Source organism: Patella vulgata, chromosome 7 (genome assembly GCF_932274485.2).
Source record: "Patella vulgata chromosome 7, xgPatVulg1.2, whole genome shotgun sequence".
NCBI classification, from domain to species: domain Eukaryota; kingdom Metazoa; phylum Mollusca; class Gastropoda; family Patellidae; genus Patella; species Patella vulgata.
In genome coordinates this window covers 6,109,973-6,127,550 of record NC_065885.2, presented here as the reverse complement: position 1 = coordinate 6,127,550, position 17,578 = coordinate 6,109,973, and the positions used below count along the sequence as shown (strand labels likewise).

The 17,578-nt window shown below is 35.3% G+C and overlaps 1 protein-coding gene across 2 annotated transcripts; it reads right to left on the bottom strand.

Annotated features, from left to right (window-relative positions):
- Positions 1 to 404: 404 nt before the first annotated feature.
- LOC126826996 (nucleolar protein dao-5) lies at positions 405 to 17,432 on the bottom strand. Of its 2 annotated transcripts, XM_050556156.2 has the most exons (9): positions 17,121 to 17,432; positions 13,227 to 13,410; positions 11,668 to 11,784; positions 8,181 to 9,052; positions 5,968 to 6,035; positions 5,554 to 5,634; positions 4,041 to 4,121; positions 3,229 to 3,359; positions 405 to 1,797 (listed from the first exon to the last, which is right to left on the bottom strand). In XM_050556156.2, exons 1-9 carry the CDS (start codon positions 17,201 to 17,203, stop codon positions 1,696 to 1,698), a joined length of 1,719 nt encoding a protein of 572 aa, XP_050412113.1. In that variant the 5' UTR covers positions 17,204 to 17,432; the 3' UTR covers positions 405 to 1,695. The 2 variants fall into 2 exon arrangements, with proteins under 2 accessions (XP_050412113.1, XP_055958573.1); XM_056102598.1 differs by lacking the exon at positions 4,041 to 4,121.
- Between the last annotated feature and the right edge of the window lie 146 nt (positions 17,433 to 17,578).

Below are 17,578 nucleotides of genomic sequence, written 5' to 3'. Positions count from 1 at the left end.
GACACCAATTTTAAAGCTAGGCATTATCAAATTAATATCAAAATCAAATTATAATTTAATTTGAAAGAATAAAGTTTTAGATTAACATAATTAAGTTTTGAATTGACATAATTAAATTTTAAATTAACATAATTAAGTTTTGAATTGACATAATTAAGACATAATTAAATTTTAAATTGACATAAGTAAGACAGAATTTAATTTTAAATTGACATATATGTAAATAAGACAGAATTAAATTTTAAATTGACGTAATTAAGACAGAATTAAATTTTAAATTGACATAATTAAGACAGAATTAAATTTTAAATTGACATAATTAAGACAAAATTAAATTTTAAATTGACATACATGTAATTAAGACAGAATTAAATTTTAAATTGACATAATAAAGACAGAATTAAGTTTTAAATTGACACAATTAACGGTTAATATTTTGTTCATAATATATGCAACAGAAGAGCGTTGAAATTAAAAGTTGAAACTGACAAGATTAACTATTCACATGATTGGGTTTATAAAAAACACGAATAAGCTGACATTAATACATTTACATCCATATCAAGATATTAACTATGTTAAAAGCTACATAAATGTTACTAATTTGATGAGTAACAGATGAATTATGATGAATTATTTCATTAAGACAATAAACAATTAACAATTGGGTAACGGTGCTATGTCATTGGTAAATCTGTTGTTTTAAAACATATGTATGAACATTTTAAACTTCAATATTTATATATATATATATAATAATAATAATAATAAATGCCAAGGACATATTTTATTCTTTCTCTATAATATCTATCTATCTATTTATCTATATTTTTTACTATGTGCTAGCTATTAAACAGTTTTATAAACTTGTTGTGCTATCTCGGATGATTCTTACACTTTTAGTGATATTAATACAGCCATTTGTAGCATTATTCTGTTGTACATTTCAATAAATTAAAAAAAAAGAAATATCCACAGTGCAACTAAGCACTATCTAAAAAGTGTGTGTGCGTAAACAGTGTTTGTAATTATGTTCCTTTATCAGAAAAGTTAAACTTCCAGAACAGAATGAAAGCAAGATATCGCTGCAGCGAGGTCAAAAAGGTTGTATCTGACTTTTGCCAAATCGTTCAAGAGAGTCCCTAAAATGATATCATACAAAAACGTCACTTAAGAATGTCTTATTTCTAAATTTATGTTTTGTCGTTTTAACAAAATGCAGTTATCCGCACTTTTCAGGCTACATATCCAGGGTTGAAATGAGTGAAAGTTAGCAATTTAAAGTTTTATACAATAAAGATATATCACAGAAATAGATATCGTACAGGCCCAATTACAATTTCAACGAGCAGTCAACTGTCTATTTTCAGTTTGCTTGTAACGCTTTTCTACAAAACAAAAGTTGTTTTTTTTCTCAAGTAAAAATACAACATTTTGGTTCCTAATGTTCATATTTTTTTTTTAGAACATCCCAAATATAATATCTATATAAAACCCGTTTAGATTAACTTAGAAATACGCTAACGGGCAAACAAATTTTGATTCTGAATAAGCAACAATGTGAATTTTAAAAAATATGCCAGATATGACCTTAAGACTTCCGACCAACGATATGGGATGCTGTGAGCAGATATTTGAGGTGAAGCTAACTATGATAACAATGTCTGTTAAACTATTTATATATATCTATGTATTTTAACACCCACAATGGAATTCCATTTGGGTGTCTTTCACTGCTGCATATATAGCTCCAACACACATAGTATGATACCATTGATCACAATCATCACACTGGACCTACAAATATATATAATCACGATTTGACACAAGAAATTATATATAATCATGGTTTGACACAAGAAATTATATATAATCACGGTTTGACACAAGAAATTATATATAATCACGGTTTGACACAAGAAATTATATATCATCACGATTTGACACAAGAAATTATATATAATCACGATTTGACACAAGAAATTATATACAATCACGATTTGACACAAGAAATTATATATAATTACGATTTGGCACAAGAAATCTAAGGGGATGCTCGATTGAACATTCCCAAATTAAATTCTCTAAATCCCAAAAATAGTGACAATCAAGTAAAATGGGGATTTGGGGCTAGAACGCATGTGCTGACTGCATATGAAAATATCTGAACCAATCATGAAAGCTGAAACATATTCATTAGGTTTAATTACATGACGATTCTACTTACACCACCTCCGTTGTCGGGACTGGCAGAACTGTGACAAGACTGAATTCTGTGTCACATGATTGCAATTGACAACTGAGCATCCCCTACGTGAAGAGAGATGGGGTTTAAAGTCCACTTGACACAAACTAGGTCATTTTGGGACTAACATATAATTCAATTTTATTTCAATAATTTGCTTGCGCGTAGGGGTTTTTAACAGTGGGAGAAAACCCACAAGGTTATTTATATGGAGGGTAATCAGGTCTTAAGTCTCCTACCACCATTCTAACTCTAAAACCACTGTCCGGCTGATGAAGTTTAAATATTTGGTGAATGCGTACCGATGGATGAAAGGAGAGAGTTAGAGAAAGGGGGAAATGGGGCTTAATGTCCACTCCACACAAATTAGGTTATTTCCGGACTAACATGCACATACATCTGTAAGGTTCAAATTTATTTCCATAGTTCTCTTGCATGTAGAATTCTTTAGCTGTGGGAAGAATCCCAAGAGGTTGGACAGGCTATCCTACTCCCTGTCACATACAAGTGGGGATTCGAAGCCATGCCACTTCAATCAATGACAGCCCACCTGACAAATGGGGTTTAACGTCCTACTGTTCTGCTCCTAAACTGGGCTAATGAAGACGGGCATACGCCATACAGTGTGCTATGAGGGAAATTTTGCCCGGGCAGCGGCACTACGGCCAACTCTTATATCAAATTCCAACTGCCAAGGGATCTTTTACGTGCACGCCAATGTGTACATGGGACCTCGGTTTTTCGTCCCATCCGAACGACTAGACAGCTGTCCTTATCAGGCCCTCCGTCCTGCATCACTGACAAGGGGAAACCACGCTGGAAAATCTGAATGAACTTTCTCGGCCAATGCAGGGATCAAACACCCGACCTCCAGGCTAGCGAGTCAGCGTCTTACCCACTTACCCACGTGATCCCCGCACACATTAAACCATTCGACCACCCAACAACCCGATGAATAGGAAGTATATAAGTAATGAACTCACCCATTCTACTGTTTTATCTGACGGTCGTAAGCAATTATCCGATGTACATGTTTCACCTTCATACCAAATAATTTCATCTCCGTAATCATCAGAACTAGCCTTAGCTCTTTTATTATTTCTTTTAGGGGCTACTAAAAAATACAAGTACGCAGAAATTAATGGTGACATGGATAATTAAGATTATGCTTTTATCGTGCAGACTTTAGTAATGATGATCGAGGCTAGTCTAAAATTCAATCGCTAATATCTCTGTTCAATGTGAACTGTCAGCTCTTTATTTAATCTTCCATAATGCCCCTTTAATATTAAACCTAAATTGAAATTCTGTTCTTATGAGAGAAAGAGAGAAATGCGGTTTAACGTCCACTCAACACAAACTAGGTCATTTTGAGACTAACACATGGTTCAATTTTATTTCAATAATTCCCTTGCCCATAGGGTCTGTAGCAGTGGGAGGAAACCCACGAGGTTGGGCAGGCAACCCTACCCCTTATCACATACAACCGGGGGTTCGAAAACAACTGACTGAATGACAGATTTATGATACAGAGAACACATGCTAACCATTCAGCCATCCAACCCCCCTTATGTGTAATTAAATACATTGTATAATTAGTATTAATTATAATATTGAAATGAAATAAGACATAAGTTTATTAAACATAAAGCTTATAATAGATTAAGAGTGAATGTGAATCAGTGTGTATAGAAGCTGATCAATAATAGAACCTGTATCGTGACTGCCATCATTTACAACATTTTCAATCAATATTCTACATGTAAGACAGCCGTGTGGGCTGTAGGAATCATACCTGCAGGCTTTTTCCGTTTCGTATTCACTGCAGGTTTATTATTTTTGATGGCTGTTTTAGTATTCTTGTTCATGGAGGCAGCTGTAATAGGAACATATTTCAATATCTTTAATATACACACAATAAAATATACATGTACCCTTCAAAAAAAACAAATGCATAGCCCATTTTTCATCTTTCTTTTATTTGAACGGGATCGTTGTTTCTATAAATCTTACATGTTTTTAATGTCATTATGTAAGGATAAAAGAAGTTCATTATTGGTTTTAAATGTAGGGTCACTAATTCATTGTCGAAATTAGTTTTCGCTTGACTGCACCATGACAAATGAGTTTAACAAATTCGCAAGTGTTTCGCATGAAACCCAAATCTAAGGCCTTTAAAATCCTGGGGTTCTCGGTTTCAAAATCAGTTGCACATGTAAACTCTCAACGAACCAAGTGATGCCATATCTGAACGATTACCAACACAACAACACTATCGGTGGGTTACAAGCAGGTGAATAGCAGACAGATGTAGCCAGACTGCTGAATGTTTCCCAGAGTACCATTTCTCGCCTTTGGGATACATGTAGGTACCGACAGTGAAGTTCAAGACGTGACCGCCCAAGCTCAAGCCAAACAAGAGTGACCGCACCTGCCCGGGATCGTCACATCCGGTTACGTCATTCATGGTAACGGTTCACAACAGTGACCTCTACTGCAGCAGCAATTCCTGGACAGCGTAGGATCACACACCAGACAGTCCGTAAACGCCTACGAGACTCTGGAATAGGAGCCAGATGTCCCATTAGAGCTTCTGTTTTTAAACCGGATTAGGAGCAAGAAGTCTCATTAGAGCTGCTGTTTTGAAATACGGCGAGAATGTCAAATCAGACTTCAATGGGTTCAGACACACAGGGTGTGGCCACAGCAACGCGTGCACATGGATGTGACAAGAAGAAGGGCCTATTGCACAATCTCATCTAATCTCCACTGAGTACTCTGTGGTTACCTCCCACTGATAAAAAACCTGGCTTGTATGTAAGCAAATTACTGAAATAAAACAACTATACCCAGAAATGACCAGGTTAGTATAGTGTAGGTGGACATCAAACCCCATTTCTCTCCACCTCCCAGGGGTCACGGTGGCTAAGTGGGTAAGATGCTGGCTCGCTAGCCTCGAGGTCAACTGTTCGATCCCTGCATTGGCCGAGAAAGTTCATCCAAAGTTCATCCTGGTTCCCCCTTGTCAGTGATGCAGGAAGGAGGAACTGACAAGGACAGCTGTTTAGTTGTTCGGATGGTACAAAAAATCGAGGTCCCGTGTATACATTGGCGTGCCCGTAAAAGATCCCTTGACAGTTGGAATTCCATATAAGAGTAGGTCATAGTGCCACTGTCCGGGCAATACTGTATGGTGTATGCCCGTCTTCATTAGACAAGTACCGAGCAGAACAGTAGGATGTTAAACCCCATTTCATTTCATTTCTCCACCCCTACCCATTTGTTAAATCTGCATTAAAAAGTAATACCTGTTTTTGTACTTTCTATAACATCACTTTGGCTTGAAATTTTCTTTGAATTATTTTTTCCCTTTGGAGGTTCAACTGAAACTATTCAATCAAAAAATCTATATTTCTGGCGGAATTTAAATCCCTTGTAAACTACTGAAAATTTGTCAACTTTATGGCACAGGATATGCACGAAACAACCAAAGTCACCTATAATTTAGATTAAGATTTAGCAAGTTTGGTTAAGATTTTATAATTTTGGTTAAGATTCTGTAATTTTTGAAAAGCTACATGTATATATAGATTATTGCAGCCTATACTGTGCTACATTTAGCAGGAAATGGTACGTACATATGGACAGATAGACAGCAACATTTGTCAACATTCCCCCCACCCCCCTCCCCTATCCCTGAATAAAATATGTTGATATCCTACCTTCCACACTTTCTTCATCACTATTAAAATCATATGGATCTCCAAATATATCAGATTTTATTGAATCACTGAAAAATAATTACAATTTAATGTAAAAGCTCTTTTTCTTCTCATGACTGCAATGTTTCACACCAAATTCAAAAGAGCTCTGTTAAAAACTATAGCCTCTATCACCTTAAAGCGATAATTTCATATTTTTAAGTTATATTTTTAAGATGTATTAAAATAAAGCCTTAAAATACACATGTAGATGGTATCTATAAACAGTCCTACCTTGTTAAAGAATAATCCTATTAATCCTATAATTCACTATTGCCAGTTGAGAAATTGGTAAAAATATCATTTTCAACTTCAAATTCAAACGTTTGAGGTTAGCTGTTCCATGGGGGGGGGGGGGAATAGGAAATCAAGGGAGGTAATTGTATCATTATTTCCTGTGTCAATGATTTTTAAGTGTGAGAATGATACCTATGATCGTATACATACATGTAATAGTGAGTTGACAACCTATTGAGCAAAAGACATAGAAATAATTATGTTTTGACTTTCTTAGAAAATATGAAATTCTCGCTTTAACAATGATTTCGAAGAACTGATACAACTCCAGACAAAACGTAGCAGAACGCTGAATATTGATAGAGTTTGTCCTCTCATAACTCCATTCTTCAGACCTACAGTAATTTGAAAGAAGTTTGTTACAAACTGTACCATAAAGTTACAGAATGAGCTGATAAAATTAGACCTGGAAATACCTGTACAATTGTAATGATCTTATACATGTAGTTGTTCATAACACACTGTCAGACAATGCCAGACAAAGTCTTAATTTGTGCCTGATAATGTCTTTGACAGTGCCTCATATTTCCAGGCTCAAATTCAAACAAATTCCAGATTTGTGTAACAATAGTACATTGTACATCAAAAAGAGAGAGAGAGAATGAGAGGTTTAATTTTTATTTCAATAATTCACAAGCGCGTAAGGGTCTTTAGCAGTGGGAGGAAACCTGAGTACCGAGAGAAAACCCACGAGGTTGGACAGGTGACCCTACTCCTTGTCACGTACAACCAGAGAATTGAAACCTCGCCACTTGACTCAATGACAGACCTTATGATTCAACATGCATGCGCATTTGGCTATCCACCAACCCCAAGCTTTTAACAGTATATAAAATACATGTTTGGCACAAACATGTACATGTACATGTACTACAATGTATTTAAGATCAGCACAGCTTGAAAATTTGTCAGGAATGTATATAATGTACATTGTACATGCAAAACTAAAATCATTCTTTCCAGGTTTGTTTACAAGGTACCAATGTTTTTCAACAAGACTTTTTTTTGATTGTCGGGGGCCTGTCTCGTGCCTGGAATTCATGTGTGTAAGTTTCTGTCCATATCTATGCCCACGTACATGTACATGTACATGTATGTAAAAATTATAGAAATTAAACAGTAGTCATTAATTCATAGGTGTTCATTCTTGTCACGGTTTCCGTCCTGCACGACTGACAAGCGAAAAACCATGCTGGGAAAATCTTTTGGAACATTCTCGATCAAACAAACCGAGATCTTCTGGTTAGCATGCTAGCGTCTTACTCACTGAGTCACTGTGTGTCTATTTGCAGCTATGTACGTGAACAACTGACTTGAGGTAACACAGCTGTACGTACATGTACATGTACACTATTCAGTTTAATCTTACAGGTGGACAGATTCTAAATCCTCCTAGCACATAAAAAATACATTTTAACTTTCATAGCAGTAGAGTTCAAAAGATTTTACAAAGTGGAAAACAAATAAATATGGTAGTATGCGAATTTTGTTTGTGAAATCTCTCTGTTACATGTACGTGCATCAAAATTGATCAACCGAAAGAACCTTGCATTTAGGGAGAACGCTAGATCGGAGACAGTCCTGCACATATGACGTCCTATGTGGATCGTGCGTTAACTACATTTCGGGTTAGGGTAAGGGTTAGGCTTGGTCCAGAATTAGGGTTAGTGCTAGCCCTATTTACATCTCGAGACTGACGAAATCTGCAGGTCATTAATAAAACTAGGAAATATCACAAACTAATTTTTCATCGTCCTAGGTCAGTGCTTATGTGGAGACTTAACCTCTTCCCCAAATTCTTAAACCTAACCCACAATCCACATTCATGACATCATATGTGCTAAAATGTGCACATAATTGGATTTGATCAAACTCACCTTTTTCCATTAGCTGGAGATGTTTTATTAAAAAGAATACGCCGAGAAGGACTGTTTATATTATGATTGACAGGAGGGGGAGGAGGTTCTTTAGTATTTTTCGATTTGTTGTTCATTGAAGTTTCAACTCGTGTTGTTGCTGCCTTCGTTTTTGTTTTGGATTTAGAGTTTATGGGTACAGGTGTTTTTTTAGTAACAGTTCTTTTCGGTGTCGTTTGAGCGGGTCTCCGTTTTCTAGCACTGGCAGTTTTACGTCGTGTCTTTGGGGCCGACACGGGTTTTTTCACACTTGTATCAATTGTTAATTCGGGTTCTGAATCCGACGACGACGATTTGTCCTCACTTTTATCACTGTTCGTGTTTGTTTCCGACTCACTCGATTGTCCACTCGAAGAATCCTTCGAATCATCACTTTTGTCATTGTCTGAATAACACAACGTTGTCTGATTTTTTAACACTGGCGGCTCTAAATTCTCATCTTTCACGTTATTTAATCCATTCTGTCTTTTGGACGCAGAACCAGTCTTTAACATATGATCGTTTTTACCGATATTATTAGCACATATGTCCCCTAGTAAAATATTATTTCCTTTTTTCCCTCGCGGAGAACGAGGTTTTGTATTGTTTTTTATTGATCCTTTCGTAAACTCAACGGTAGCGTCTTGATCACATTCACTCTTTTTTGTAATATTTAGATTATTTTTTTGCACTTGTCCCTGTTGCCAACACTGACTCCGGTCATATTCTGGGGAGTTATATAAATTGCGATTACACAGATGATCATTTTGAGGATTTGAATCAGATTCTGGTCCAGAATCATCTGAACTTTCATCAGAATCATCATCATTATCATCTTCATCTAATTTTTCAAACTGAAACACATAGATAATTAAAACATTATCAAATAAAGAAAAGTAAATAAAATTCTCTAATTATGATTTGATCATTTGTCTTGAAGGATTTTCAATCCATCGCAATCTACATCTACCTGTACAATATTGTGAAAATTGAATCTCTATTTAAAATTAAAGATACATTATGGAAGATTAGATAAAGAGCTGGCAGTTCTCAATATCTATATATCTTTGTGACTGTCGTTTGTCTGTCTGTCTGTCTGTCTGTCTGTCTGTTCGGGGTTGGCGGCTACACTAGGTCTGCCCCGAGTCTGAAATTTAGGGTATAGGGGTAGCTCGGACCGGGGAGTAACATAGGCCAGGTGGCGTTAGTCTACCACTTCCGGAGTTATGACCCCCGAGCGAAGCCGGACTGTTCGGGGTTGGCGGCTACACAAGGTCTGCCCCGACTCTGAAATTTGGGGTATAGGAATAGCTCGGACCGGGGAGTAACATAGGCCAGGTGGCGTTAGTCTATCACTTCCGGTTTCGGAGTTATGACCCCCGAGCGAAGTCTGTCTGTTCGGGGTTGGCGGCTACACTAGGTCTGCCCCCAAGTCTGAAATTTGGGGTGTAGGGGTAGCTCCGACCAGGGAGTAACCTAGGCCAGGTGGCGTTAGTCTACAAAGTCTTGATTATCCATTTTTGTGCTTAATCATCAACCGACGTTGAAAAGCAGATCGGATTCAAATCCAAAGAAAATTGGACACATAAGATGGCATCGAGAGTTGATTTATGGTCTTTTCATGTACATGTACATGTACATTGTAAATAAATGTCTAATTATATAAATTAATATAACATTTCAGGCCTAAAAAAAGACCTGCAATAGGCAGATTTACCCCTTGCATAATGCATGTTTAAAGAGAACTGCTGCACATGTAATTTATGCAAGTCCAAAACTGCTTTAAATTCCTTTGAATAACAAAGCTATGACGAATTAAAAATTTCACAACATTCAGCATCCTATACATAGGATATAAACAAACCAGCATCACCTATAAGATCAAGATCAGTCGGACCAAAAAGGAGACCACTCGGACCAAAACAGAGGCCACTCGGACCGACGCAAAATACCACTCGGACCAACCCAAAAGACCACTCGGACCAACCCAAAAGGTCACTCGGACCAATATTTAGCTTTGCTACTCAGACCAACCCAAGGACCAGAAGGACCAATAAAAAATTAAATACAGACAATAAATATGGTGTCATTTATGTCTTCGTTACGGGTCAGTACATAAACTCGGACCCACGCAAAAGACAACTCGGACCAACCCAAAAGGCCACTCGGACCAATATTTAGCTTTGCTACTTAGACCAACCCAAAGGACCAGTCGGACCAATAAAAAATAAAATACAGACAATAAATATGTTGTCATTTATGTCTTCGTTACGGGTAAATGCATAATAATAGCAAATATTCACCCTAATTACATCGCTTTTTGATTGATACAATTATGCCACCCTTCCACATCATTATTTGTCCATATGATTAAACACGAACCAAATTCTGTATCCAGACAACTCGGCCGAAAGACCACTCGAACCAAGACCCGTCAGACCAAAAAGGAGACCACTCGGGCAAAAAGAGAGACCATTCGAACCAACCCAAAAGACCACTCGGAACAATCTTATAAAATAAAATATTTTGATGGGAATCTTTCTTAAATCTAAACCAAGAGAATAACTACCACTGATATTTTCGTTTTGTTTTATTCATTACATGTAAATATCAAATAAACATTTCCAGTACACTGGTCAAGCGGTGAAAGAGAGAGAGAATGGAGTTTAACGTCCATTCGACAAAAACTAGGTCATTTCGGGACTAACACATGGTTTAAATTTATTTCAATAATTCGCTTGCGCGTAGGGGTCTTTAGCACTTGGAGGCAACCGGAGGACCGGGAGAAAACCCACGAGGTTGGACAGGCAACCCTACTTCTTGTCACGTACAACCGGGGATTCGAAACCACGCCAGTTGACTCAATGACAGACTTTATGATACAGCACGCACGTGCTAATCATTCAGCCATCCAACCCCCTCAAGCGGTGAAAACTTAGGCTTTTTTCGAAGATCATTGCCCCCAAGAACAGCAAGAGTGGCGGTTGAGGCTGAGTTTGTGGTCCAGTGATAAAAAGTTCAAGATACAATATGGGAGGTTAGATAAAGTGCTGGCAGTTCTCAGTATAATAGTTAAAAACTAGATAATGTAAAGGGAATTTGCAGAAAATTTCAGTCAAATTGATCCACTCTAAACCAAGATTTTAGCGATTGAATTTTCGGCCTAGCCGCGATCATCATTACTAAAGTCGGTACGATAAAAAACAGTCTCGATTATCCATTTCATGATTGAATCATGAATAGAAGTTGAGCAGCAAATCGGAACCTAATCCAATAAACAACGCAGGCTAGCGATGCCATCGAAGTTGATTATGGTCTGGATAAGTTAATTAATGTCTAATGAATAATTTAGAAAACATTCCAGGCCTAAAGAAAGACCTGCAATAGGCAGATTTAGTTCTTGCATAATGTATGTTAATAATAATGAAGAAATTTCTGTTAAGCTTTAAATAATTTAAGAAATATTTACAGTAAACTGGAACTCGGAATTGGGTTGTTTTGAATGTTGTCCTGGATCTATTTTAAAACCATTTGTATGGCCAAACGTAATCTTATCTCCTTCTTTTAAAACACAAGATTTTTCCATCTGTAAAAAAATTAAACAATATTAAAGGCTCAATACCACTCTTGTTGTAACTGAATAATATGTCCCAATCTTTATTCTGGTCAACAAATTGTACTATTTTACAATATTCCAATTAATTGATGATACAAATTTCATCTTAAAGCGGAAATTGCAAATTTTCAAGTTATATTTTTAAAATGTATTAAAATAAAGCCTTAAAATAGATGGTATCCATAAACAGTCCTACATTGTCAAAGAATAATCCTATTAATCCTATAATTCGCTATTGGCAAAAATATCATTTTTAACTTCAAATTCCAACGTTGGAAAATGGCTGCCCCATGTTGTCAATAGCAAAACAGGGGAGGTAATTGTGTTGTTATTTCCTGTGTCATAGATTTTTAAGGGTGGGAAATAATGCCCATGATCGTACAATAGTGATTTGATAACCTATTTAGCAAAAGACATAGAAATAATTATGTTTTGACTTTCTTAGAAAATTTGAAATTCTCGCTTTAACACACCTAATTTAAAAAATTGGAAAAATTCAACTAAATGATTTGAAAAGCCTGACGTAAAGCTTTTCAAATGTGACTTGGATTTAAAAATATTTTTGAACCCTCTGGACAAGTAAAATAGAATTTAATGGATAATTTACACAACAGGTAGGACACTAACACATCTAATACTTAGAATAAGGCTATTTTTTATTTTATAGAGCTGTCAAGCCAGCAAGAGTGTTATTGTCCCTTTAAAGTTTTCATACCAGTCAGACAGCAACATACAAATACAAGCATTGAAACTCAGTCTAAGTACATTCATGTGGATACATGTACATTGTACATTAATTTTATACAACATACATGTAACCAATATCCAGCTACGGTCCAAGTACATTATCATTATCAATCACTGTTTATGAGAACTATTTTGGATCCAGAAACAAAAAACTTTGCACATAGTTTCTTATTGATGTATTTGATACATTAAAACAACAAAAGTTTTATAAAGGGCTATATTTTAGTTAAAATAAAGCAAACACTTTTGAGTAAATTCTTAACTTAAGTCTGAAAATTTTGTGAGCTACATGTACATGTAGCTGTACAATATACTTGCTTTGGCATCCAAAAATTTAGTACATATTTGGGGGGTGGGGCAGCTGCTTTGAAGAGATTGTGCTTGAAATAAATAGTTACGGTACATATACAATATACATGTACATTTTTATACTTTAAATCTTTATATTTTTGGATACAAGTGTTGATTCACAGGGCTGGAATAAACTATTTTACTTGTAGCAGACATGTTTAATTTTGTGCAGACATTTATCAAAGACAATCTCTGCCAGACAAAATGAATGGAACCACCTACATGTACATGTACATGAACACAAAAGGAATTGTGTCTGACTTACAGTAGCCCTATTTTTAGTTAGCTGTATGATATATCACCAATCTACTTACTCGGACATCATTAATGAATGTGCCGTTTAATCCGTGGTCATAAAGAACAAATTCTGGTTTTCCATTAATTTTGGTAAAGCGGATTTCTGCATGATGTCTGGAAATGAAGTTTTTGTGGGTTTTTGAATCCAGGTAAAAATCGTTATCTAAACTTCTGCCAAATCTTGTTATTCCATTCTTTAACCTGTAAATAAAATAATATACAGATATATGTATTGTAAAGTAATTTATATTCAATTTATGAAAAAAATATTGTAATTTCTAATTAAATTTGGTGAAATGCGTGAACAGATCACATTAAACAGCAGTTGTTTACACATGCTTAGTGCATTCTACACATTATTTTTCAATTATTATTTTGTCATTTGTGAATCAGCCTTCACTAATTACTTCCATATTGTCTTGTACATGTAGGATATGTTTTTATTTGTTCATTACAAAATGGCACCTGAAACCAGTGTACACAACTCGTGTACTGGTTATAAAATGTTCATTATGTCTTAAATACTGGATATAGGATGCTATATTTTAATGGTAAGATAACAACATCAATATAGATTGAAATTGACCAATATTGAATTCTAATTCGTGTTTTCAATTTTGAATGTTATGAAAAATATTGAGTTTAGAGTACATGTAGGCCTACTGTATATCTCAGATGAGATTGTGATGTGATAAGATAAGCACAATGAAGACTAATAAAAGAACACAGGTCTGCAGTTTTTAAAACTCATGGCGAAGAGTGGATATTTTGCTAAATATTATATACATTGTACATATGTAGCCTGCAAATACATTTGTATACATGTATTTCTCTTTTTCAGTATTGATTGAATATCAAAAACATCATTTATCCGAAATGTCATTTTCATGAGCATGAAGCTTGGAATACTAAATAATAGAATGCAATGTTAAACTGATACTGCTGACTTACATGTATATGTACTGTATAAACCAACTTATGAAATTTTTTGTCATTAAATCATACAAGTCATTAGTTTATGACAGTAACTACTGGTTAAAAATTATACATACAAGTACAGTGTACACAAGCAGTCATTAATTAGCACATGTGTACATGTACATGTAACTACTGTAGCTGTAAGCATGATTAGGGTAATTGCAATACCCAACACAATTGCATACACAAACTTAACCGGTTTACTCCTGCAATGCCCCTTAATCAAACCCTGTTTTGGGGAAAGGTGTGAAAACTTAACTACTAATATTTAGTACATGTACATGTACATGTATATCGAAAGTGGTTAGAAATTATACAGTACATGTAGTCATTAATTAGCATGTGTGTAACTAGTAATAACTACTGTAGCTGTAAAAGCATGATTAATGATTACCGTAATTGCAATACCCAACACAATTGAATACCCAAACCTAACCCGATTACTCCTGCAATACATCACTGACAAGGGGAAACCACGCTGGAAAATCTGGATGAACTTTCTCGGCCAATGCAGGGATCGAACACCCGACCTCCAGGCTAGCGAGCCAGCGTCTTACCCACTTAGCCACATGATCCCCAAAGGATTATAGACTGTATGATTATTATTACTGTTCATGATCTAGTTAATGATTAAATCATATGAGACCAAGTTCATGTGTCATCGTTATTACTATTGCTCTAGTTAACATATGAGACACTGTCAAGTTCATGTGTCATCGTTTAACCAGTATCTTAAATATTATTCACTTTTGCATTAAAATTTTCTCATGAATCAATCAAACATATGATTAAAAACTCACTTTCACAGTGTAAGGATATTTATCACTCAAATTACAACACATCTTTAAAAGTTTGAAATGCTCAAGCTCGTGTACGATTTATTTCTAAGGCAAAAATACATTGTACATGTACAAAAAAGTTGAACACTGTATAAATGATCCAAGAATCGGGAGTAAAAAAGTGCTATTGAATACGCCAACCACATGTATTTCACATTTTGTGGGTTTACATGTATGATTTGTTTTTAATATTTTTTGTAGTACATGTAATGTAGTAAACAATATATATAAAGTTGTTTTTTTAGTCAAGTTTCACTTTTGTTGTAAACCACATTTCTGTGCAGCAGACTATACATGTACATGTAGTTTTAATCCTTTTGTATTTGATAATCCCCATGCTGGACTGCTCCTATCACGAGAACAATAGTGGGGGGCATAAAAGCCAACAGGATCTTATCACCTTAGTGACACGATGTAACACCTATTCAAAGTACAGTAGCTAAGTCTTTAACTCAATATAATCCACAGTCTTCGACATTGAAAACATGAATTATTTGTCAATTTAAATCAACATTGATGTTGTGATCTTACAGGGAAAGATGGGCTTCTGATATCCAATATTTAAATCCCTTGTAACAAGGGCCTCAAGAAAGCAGCAGCAATACTACATACCGGAAAACACCTGAATAAACAACTGGAAAACTACCGGAAAACACCATGTTATACTGAATACCGGAAAACACCGGAAAAACACTAAATACCGGAAAACACACTAAATACTGGAAAACACACCCTAAATAGTTAACCCAGAGCCTGGTACTCTGTTTGCGGGGAGTTAGGGTTAGGTTTTTTGGGGTTTTTCCAGAGGACCAGAGATGGGCTAGGGTTAGGGTTAGGTTTTTCTGGTGTTTTCCAGAGGACCAGGCTCCTAGTTAACTATTTAGGGTGTTTCCGGGTATTTAGTGTGTTTTCCGGCATTCAGTATAAAATGGTGTTTTCCGGTAGTTTTCTAGTATATAGTATAGCCCGAAAGCAGCTAGACATATTCCACAAGTAATGTTAAATGGTGACCCCATATTCTTATCTGGAGAGCATGCATAATAAATACTACCAGTGTAGACTGGAATAACCAGACGTTAGAGATTGCCATTCAATTGAAACTTCCCGTGTTTCGACAAACATAACTGATTTAAATTAGAATAAAAAACGGAAACGATTGAATGTAAATCAGTTTATATACTGTACATTCATATGCGTTGCGACCCATTTGTGTCAATATCTACACTAGATCTCAAATATTAGCGATTTAGCTCCTTTAATGACTACTACCTGATTACTAACAATTTTAATTGACTAATAAACATGTAAAATGAAGACTTTTGTGTCAAATATTTTAATTTGTAAAAGTTAATTATTTCAGTTTACACTGATGCTATAATATTTATAATGTGAAAAAATTTGACAAAAGATTCGGAAATGAGAAACAAAATTAACTATACTATAACTAGTAATTCATCAATTAAAGTAAAGGGTCTATTTAAAATCAATATTGGTAAAAGCACTAATTTAATTAATTATAGGGTCCTGGTATGAACCGGTTTCCTGGTTAATGTTTTTTTATATAATAAAGATGTTTTCAATCCCAAACCAAGATTATTGATTCAATAATGTCATTCATTGCCAAGGTCATGGTATTGATTAATCTGTTTCTCTACTTCTAGGTAATAAATTGACAATTGCTCTTGATAAATGACGGTACAGTCTGTAGTCATACATGTACATTGATCTTTAGTTCATATGTTTCAATTGATTGCTGCTGCACTGCAGACATTTTATCTCATCTCCATACAGATAGCATACGCTATAATTTAGACACCCATCATGATTAGTCAGTAGTCTGTCTATAAAAATGTTAATAAAAATGTTCAGTTATACAACTTCCCTAATGCAGTTCAACCAGTAGTGAAAAGTAACACTACGACCGGTTAGTACTAGTGTACAACCATGTGTAGTAGAATTTCAACACTGTTTGTTTATCATGTTCTATTTTAAGCACAGAATCTAGGTCAAATTTTACCAATGAGAATGGACGAATATGGGTCACGTTTTACAGGTCATAGATGAAGTAATTTTTACGAATCCATTTCTACTTACCTCATTACATCACAAACGTTAGCACAAGACGCCGAAGGTCCTAGACGGCGTAATCGCCACCTCGTAGTGCCATCAGCCGCCATGAGCGCGGGAATAACCCAAATTAGTGACCTTTGTAATGAGTCTGTTTTTGTTGATTACACGGCACAAACAAACGCTACACACAAAATTCTTGCATTTTTTAAATCACAAACCAAATGCACCCATATAGATATAAGTATTCCATGAAAGTATGTCCACGCTCTGATATATTTGATGTAATTTTTCGAGTTAGAACGTACGCTATTTCCACCATTGCAAAATTTTGACGAAAACTCTAAGGGACCATCAAATCAATATTCTATCTGACAAGTGTTTCATATCAAAAATGCAAAATAATAACCATGTTAACCAACTTTCACTAAGCAGTATTATGCATATTAAATATATAAAAATTATTTTCGTATTTATTTGATTTA